The sequence below is a fragment of the Gopherus flavomarginatus genome, chromosome 9 (genome assembly GCF_025201925.1).
Source record: "Gopherus flavomarginatus isolate rGopFla2 chromosome 9, rGopFla2.mat.asm, whole genome shotgun sequence".
In the NCBI taxonomy this organism is placed as follows: Eukaryota; Metazoa; Chordata; order Testudines; family Testudinidae; genus Gopherus; species Gopherus flavomarginatus.
Genome location: NC_066625.1, coordinates 65,944,167 through 65,952,566, shown reverse-complemented (window position 1 = coordinate 65,952,566; position 8,400 = coordinate 65,944,167). Strand labels below are relative to the sequence as shown.

At 43.0% G+C, this 8,400-nt stretch overlaps 1 protein-coding gene across 3 annotated transcripts in view; it reads right to left on the bottom strand.

Annotated features, from left to right (window-relative positions):
• Positions 1-8,400, bottom strand: part of ALDH1A2 (aldehyde dehydrogenase 1 family member A2) — a 75,195-nt gene continuing 66,795 nt past the window's right edge. For all 3 annotated transcript variants that reach the window (XM_050967983.1, XM_050967982.1, XM_050967981.1), the window contains exons 12-13: positions 8,275-8,349; positions 1-2,266 (exon numbers count right to left, since the gene is read on the bottom strand). In XM_050967983.1, coding sequence (XP_050823940.1) covers positions 2,194-2,266; positions 8,275-8,349 — 148 coding nt within the window. In that variant the 3' untranslated portion in view covers positions 1-2,193. The remainder of the gene's footprint in view (positions 2,267-8,274; positions 8,350-8,400) is intronic.

The window sequence follows — 8,400 nt, the reverse complement described above, 5'->3', positions numbered from 1 at the left end:
TCTTTCTCTAAACCTTTTTAATGGAAAACTTCATAGAAAATATTTCATATCCTTTTACTTTTTTTAATAACATAACTATATACATGATAAACTGTAACAAAGGCTTGCAGGGATTGGAAAAAATGTTTTGTTGACTACATGCAGATGGTACATTGTTCAAAAAAGTGTTTTCACAAACTCATGTACGTCAAATGTAGCAACAGTGACAAAAGTTGTGGGGGGGGAGAGGGGGGAATGGCGCTGTATATTATTTACCTGAATTTAATTGAAATAACACAGAGACATACAAAACACACAAATAATACAGAAGAATACACAATATAAATGCTTATTGCTAGCACAGGTTTCTTTTCTTTTTTTGTTTTTGTTTTGTTTTTAAGTAAATAGCAGAAAAGAAATAAAATCTCCTTCTTCACATTTTATACTGCAGTTAAAAAGATAACTAATTTGTTATTTGCTGTATGTTTATTTTACTCTGGCATAGCTACAGTAGGAGTACATGACATTCACATGTAACAACTCAGGAATACTTGGTTTCAGCTCTGTTTGTGAATGTACTGTCACTTGTGAATAACAGCATGTTACATAGTACATAAAAACCACACACAGGAAATGGCATGAATTATAAATACAAAATGCATTTGGGGTTCAGTGCCGGAAGATGCTGGGCACTTGGGTCCTGACTCAGCAAAGCATTTAAGGACAGGCTTAACTTCACCCACAGGCGTACCCCTCCGAAGTCAATATGTAAAAGTTAAGTAAGTGCCTAAATGATTTGCTGGATTGGGCCCAGAGTGCTCAGCACCTTGGCCTATAGTTAGGAAACAAACTGTTAAACACATGAGGCTATAATTCTGTCCTTACACTCCACATAATGTACCTACAGTAGGATATTTACTGTACTGTTAAATAAATGTTGTTAACATAAAACACTCCGCCCCCCCAGACCCCCCCAAACTGGCTCTTGAGTGTTACTCTGCAAATGGAAAGAAGAAAAAGACAAAGACTGATGAGTTTATGTTCAGTTTGTTAACTGGGAATCAGGAGGGATTCTGGAACCATCGGGTGTGGCACTGTACTGTAAAGGTCTCACTTTTAAATAGGCTTGCTCTTGTTCTGATGCTGTGTCAAAACACAAGTGTAATCAATGAAAAGTCCACTAGCAGCAATTAAGCTTTTCTGGGGCTCACTGGCAGGGTGAGGATGGCAAGCCACCTTTTTGTAAAATCAAGCTTGTCGGGCAGGTTTTTCCAACGCTAATGAGTACATCACAGTTTCCCAACGTGCCAAAGTTGAAACATCTGCTGTAATCACGAGTCGTTTGCTGGCCAAGGAGCCTGCAGAGTCAGTCTATGCAGATATTTCATGGCACGCGGCAGGGGGTGGAGGGCTAGAAAGCTGAACTAGTTCTATATAGCCTTTGGGATCTCCTGCCCATCCAGCCACGCACTTGTGTGAGGATGGTAAAACTTTATAAAAATCTTATATGTGAACTGGTACCTATAATAAGACATAAAATAACTGTTAAGATGCACTATGAATATCAGATCATCTCCGTGTGTTCATGAAAACCAAACCTCATTGCTAACTAGAATCCTTCCAAATTTAGTAATTCATATAATAAATTAGTTCCCCCAAATCTAACCATTTCAAAATATCATGCTGATTGCAAAGTTGCCAATGTACCATACTAGCTGGCTCCAATTCAAAATAGTTCACTTTTGGTTATTAAAGAACATCAGTGATACTTGGTCAGTTGTGTATGGCTAAAATGGTGGCCTCCAAATGAGATCTGTAGCAAAGCACCGTATAAGAATATCAGCCCAATCCAGCCTTGTTTGAGAAAATGATTTAAAACAACTTGCCTTTTTTGCATATGTATGCAAAGGATTGTTGTGTGTGTAACTAACAGAGTTATAGTGGTACAGTTATTAAATAGTATCCAATTGCAATTTTAACTCTTGCTGCACGATTTGATTTACAAAAAAGGGGGGGGTTCCCAGTGGAGTGCTATGAAACAATACAGAGTTGGTTTGCATTTTGTATGCAATTATGTGCCTGGTATATATGTTGTAACCTAATATCTTAAATATATACTGCGTAACAACACTTTTTATTCCTGAGTGCTGGTCCCATAAGGAATATTGAGGGTGGCATCACATGCTGTTCTGCACAACATGCTCCTTCATCTTCTTAGGAATTCTTTTGAGGAATCTTTATTGTCACAGTTTTAACTTCAGAATATTCTCTCAATCCACATTCACCCCTAGAAAACAAATTATAGCCTATCAACTCATGTCCATGCATTAGTTCCTTATCCAGCCATAATATGTAGTAAAAGGTTACTTGATGAAGTCATGATATAACTTGAACACCAAAGCACAGTTGCATTGTTATATTGTGTATTTAACACTGGATTAAGGTTCATTTTATCTTCTAAAACCATTGACTGTCAAGTCCCAGTTTGAGAAAGGAAGAGTATGGATGGCTCCAGGGTTTGGTAATGAGGTGTGGAGTCACTATGAATCCTGTCTAGGATAGTAGTGACTAGAAGCACCCACTGTCCATTGATGGAGCCATGCAAAATGAATTGATGGTCTCCATCCCTTCCAGGTCCTGGAGGAAAAATAGCCACATGCCAAGAACGAACAGCACAACAGGCACCTGTGTTAGCACTCTACAAAGAGAAGTCAAGGAATGAATGGCAGGAAAATGGAACTACTCATATCCCTAAACTAGAGCTGTGTTCAACCCTGACCTGCCTGTCTTCTGTCCCTGCTGTTTCCTGTCCAATGAGTAGGGAGGGTGGTAGCAGCAGTTACAGAGGCTGAGACTGAGGAAATACCTAGCAGCAGGAATTTAGGGCATTAGCACATACTCCACTCCAGAGTTCAACCTACCCAGATGTCCAGTAGCCAGAAACCCTTTTAGCCCTGGCACAGTGACACTTAACTGAGCCTATAAGCTCTTAAAGGTTAGTTACTCTCATCCACCTGGGATTGGATACTGCTGGCTACATCCACTACTTGGGAAATATGGAGATTAAGCTATTGGTGATAGATTCTTCTGTAACTGGCTCTGGCCCAGCTCCTCTCTTGGGCAATTCTGCTAAGTCTCTAGTGTGGACACTGCATGACTAATCCTTTTCTCTCTCAGGAACAGCTCGTTTCCTTTCCTCTCCATACATTTGGGGTGACTGACAAGTCATTATTTGATATTTGCATTGCAGTCATGGAATTGGGGGCCTCTTGTGTTGAGACACAAAAATAGGCTCTGCCCCTGAGAGTTTACAATCTAAGTACATGAGTTGAGCATCTTTTTGACCTGGCTTGGTACTAGAAGTCTCAAACATAGGCTCTCCAGGCATAGGGGCATTTGCTCCTTGTTTGGACCCTTTGTCTCCCTGCAAGAGGCTGCACTGAGTTTATTTTCCTTATTTGTAAGGATAAAACCTAGAAAATTCCTGTAACTGCACTTCATGTGAGTTTGTTTGGCATTTGGAGCTTCCCTTCTTCCTTATGCAAGAGCGCAGAATGGAATCCTAAATTGCACCATTAAGAAAATTCCAGGGGGACTCTCCTGAATCCCCCTTTTAATAAATGTTGCTTTCAAAAGAGGAAGGGGGTTATTATTCAGAGGCTGTCCACTATAAAACCCTTGGGTATGCTCCTGATGTTGCATAGCCTGTTCTGAATTTATTTCCAAAGTGTACATTTTTACACACAAATGTTTCTCCGGGGAGAGACCCTTCTGACCTCCCTTTGGAGTGTTAATTCATTTGTGCAGAGATGTTGATATTTATCAGATCATTTCACCCCCACCTGCAGTTTTGAAACCCTTCCAACATGCCTGTTGGCACAGTAAAGCTTACACCTGACTTAGCCAGTTGATATTTAACTCAGTCAGACTGATGTTTCAGTCAGCATTGTATGAATTAGTAGAAACTAAGTATAGGAAGAGAAATGAACTAATGAGGATTCTTCACAATTAAGTTGCACATTCAATTGGACAAACTCCCACACCTTGCAACAGAAAGTCCCCAGATTTGTCTTCTGCACAATGACCAAAACATTTATCAAACTTAGCTGAGCCACAGAGCCATTCTCCAAAGGCTCAGTAGAGGCTGTCACAGAGAGCTCCATGGAGCTGAAGAACTAATGCTAATAAGTCACTCTGTGTGAAAATTTCTGCTTGATTCAGTAGGGCTGAAACTTGGCTGCAAATACCCCTTGGACACATTTTTGAGTCAATAGTTAACCCAGCCAGAATAGACTCCAGAGCCTTTATATACCACAATTGCCAGCCGCTGTCTTGTTCTGGTCTAGCAAACAAAACAATGGGGGGTGATATGGGCCTTCACAACCTTTTTTTCCCCCTTTTCTGTTTTGAACTTGAGAAGGTAGACAAATGTGAGGAGTCCTAGAGCTACCAGGAAGTTGATGCCCCTTTATAACCTTATCTTGATTGTCCCTACCTCTAATATAGCCATACAGGAGAGTACGGAGCAGGAAGAAAGCCCCAGTGCACGGCCATGCGCAGGCCTAACCAAGGAGAGAGCTGTTGTTGCACACCCAATTTTTGCAGAGGGGAAATGGAGGAGTCAATGTGCAGGGAGTGGTCAGAGCCATCATTCCATTCCCATCTATCAGCTGATCAGGTCTGAGGGGGGAAGTAAGCTGCACTCCAAAAATGGGTGAAATAATGTATGCTCCCTCTCTCCCTCCCCCCAAGAACAAGAGACAATCAGGAAAGGAACTGTGACCCAGGGATATTTTTTCTTGGCTCCTTCTGAGCAGTGCAGCTGGGCATTGCCCTGTACGCAGGACCAAGCTGAAAAGCTCAATCTAGACCTTACAAATTAACTCAATGATAGACAATGAGGCTGAAGTAGAACTGAACTTCCTTTGGGAAAGTTTGGACTGAAATCAGAAAGTCTTTCTTTGGGTCATTTTTAATTTAATTTGGCCATACTAAATATGATGAGCCTGATTCTCATTTACAAGAGGTCACCTTCATAGCACTCTGGCAGTGTAAAGGGGCCTTAGTAGGAATGTAACTGTAACTTAAGACTACTTTAAGGCCTCTTTACACTTCCAGAGCATCGTAAAGGGGCAGCCTTAGTAGACAATAGACCTGAATCTCATATGTATGTAAGGTCTGATTCTCCACAGCTTTTCACTTTGTGTCATCAGGTACCCCTGTGCAAAGTGAGTGTAAAACTGGTGTAGCAGCCCTCAAGTATTGATTTTCACTCTTTCCTACCTATGAAAAAACAGCGGAAAAATTTAGGAAATGAAATGCAAAGCCTAAATCAAATCTTGCTAATGCAACATTAAGGTAACACAGTTATTACCTAACTCTAATATAATATTAACTCAGTTGTGATGCACATGTTATATAATATGTTTCCTAGTTCTATTTTTCTAATAACATGTGAAGCTTACTACTGTTTGTGCAGTAAAACACATGGATGCCAACATAGCAAAATTAACATTGTTAGAACCTTCACTGTTTTCATTCCTTGACCTTGTGATGTTAACATTGAAACCTTGACATTGCGGTAAAATGTGTGTGTGCATGTGTGCACATGGGGCGGGGAGAGAGAATAAAAGAAATGATGGACCCTGGTCAGATGATTCTTAAATGCTTAGAAAGATAACTCACAGCAGAGTTGTCAGCAGGTGTCTTTTCTTGGGAGACACAAATATTATATCAGATTTAAACATTATTTTCTGTGGGAGAGATTTTCAAAGGCACGAATGGGAATCAAGTGCCCAACTCCCATTGATTTTCAGTAAAGGTTGGGTTATGCATCTGCCCTTTGTGTGCTCCAAAATCTCCCTCTAGGTACACATAAATATCTTTACTCTCACAGGTCGTCCCATTCAATGAAGGTACTACTAAGGGCTTGTCTACATCAGAAAGTTGCAGCGCTGGTGAGGGAGTTACAGCGCTGCAACTTAGGAGGTGTACACATCTGCAGGGCACCACCAGCGCTGCAACTCCCTGTTTGCAGCGCTGGCCGTACTCCCGTTTTGTCTCGGGTGTAGAGGATCCAGCGCTGGTGATCCAGCGCTGGTAATCAAGTATAGTCACTTACCAGCGCTTTTCTTGACCTCCGTGGAATAAGCAGGTATCCAGCATACCTGAGGAAGCCTCTGGTAATCAAGCTGGTCTCCTTCCCCGGCTTGCTCTCGCGTTCCCCGAACCCCGAGCAAGCAGGTCTCCTTCCCTGAGGTTTGCTGGGTGGTTCCGGGAAGGCGAGAGCAAACCGGGGAAGGAGACCAGCTTCGCCGCGGTTTGCTCTCGCGTTCCCCGAACCCCCCTGCAAACCGCAGGGAAGGAGACCTGCTTGCTCGGGGGTTCGGCGAACGCGAGAGCAAACCGGGGAAGGAGACTAGCTTCGCCGCGGTTTGCTCTCGCGTTCCGCGAACCACCCTGCAAACCGCAGGGAAGGAGACCTGCTTGCTCGGGGGTTCGGCGAACGCGAGAGCAAACCGGGGAGGGAGACCAGCTTCGCCGCGGTTTGCTCTCGCGTTCCGCGAACCACCCTGCAAACCGCAGGGAAGGAGACCTGCTTGCTCGGGGGTTCGCGGAACGCGAGAGCAAACCGCGGCGAAGCTGGTTTCCTTCCCCGGTTTGCTCTCGCCTTCCCCAAAACCCCTTGAAGCCGCCCAACAGCGCTGCAGTGTGGCCACATCTAACACCACTTGCAGCGCTGGTTGCTGTAAGTGTGGCCACTCTGCAGCGCTGGCCCTATACAGCTGTACTAATACAGCTGTAACAACCAGCGCTGCAAAATTTTAGATGTAGACATGGCCTAAGTATGCTCTATTGTGCTCAGTGTTTTTGGAATATTTTCACAATTATAAGAATTAGCCAGTTTGAGGGCTGATCTACACGACAGAGTTAGGTTGGCTTAACTACTCAGAGCCTTGAAAATTTTCACACCCTGTGTGATGTAATTAAGCCAGCCTAAGCCCCAGGGGTTGAGAGATGGATTTATTATGGTGATGGAAGAACCCCTGTCTACACTTCAGCGCTTCTGAGATCCCGCTGCAGGACTTCCAGTGTAGGTATAGATATCCAGAGAACAGTCTGACTCATGAATGAGTTCTGCTAAGTGGTTCTTAACAAGGGAAGATATATCTATCTGCATAGAGCCATTTTATGGATCAGAATCTACTTCACCATATTTAGTTTGAAAGTGTTTGACCTTATTTTGATTTTACTGCTGAATGTATAGTCAGCCACAAGCTATTTTCAGGGATTAAATGGGACTTAAGTGGTTCACGTGCCCTCTGCACAGGAATTTGCCTGTTATTCATATATATTAACAAAAACATAATCAAATGTGCTGCATACACAATTGATAAAATATCTTGCTATTTCCATGAGGGTTTAATACTGGTAGGATGTTAAACAAGGTATGGTAAGAAGAGGATTAAGGGTGGGATTCCACTCCAAGAGATCTGCCATTTACTTCCAACTAAATTAGGAAAGAAGACAAATATTCCATAATAGAAGGGGGATTTTTTTAGGAAGTGTTAATAGAGTCACATTAGTGTAGGCCTGATTTCATTTAACGTTGTTAAATCTGGAAGAGATAAATAGCACTTTAATTACATGCAGGTGGTCCAGTATTGGGAACTGTGGCAAACAACAGTGGAGACAGAAAGAATACAAAGAGTTACAGCTAAGGAGGCAAGCAATATGGCAGAAGAATGACAACATGGGAATCTTCCCAGAAAATTGCCAGTTAATATGTCTGAGGAAAAATCTCCTGGATCAGGGCGATATTTGGAAACTTCCATTCTCTTTAGGAATGAGAAGACAGTCCCGCTAAGTCACCTTGCTGTTCCAAAATCTCCAAGGGAAAAATAATAGGGCCATGCAAACCAAATGTATATACAACCAAGACACGAGTATCCCTGTTGGGGCAGTTCTAGACATTTTGCCGCCCCAAGCACGGCGGCATGCCGTGGGGGGCGCTCTGCCGGTCGCCGGTCCCACAGCTCTAGTGGACCTCCTGCAGGCCTGCTGCCGAAGGCAGCCTGCCTGCCGCCCTCCCGGCAACCGGCAGAGTCCCCCCTGTGGCACGCCACCCCAAGCACGTGCTTGGCATGCTGGGGCCTGGAGCCACCCCTGATCCCTGTCTTCTCATACCATGCTCATTAGGTAGACTATCTCTATCATTTTCATGCTAAAAATTCACTAATGTTTCCTTACTTGTTTATCTGAGCAAAGTTTAGAAGGCAATAATATGATACTTACATTTCTCTCCCATTGCCAGACATTTTGAACCCTCCAAAAGGACTCTGGGCATTTAAGGCATTGTAACAATTTATCCTGTCAAAAGAAAAGGAGCTAAATCTGGTGCATTGTCAGTTATGTATTTGG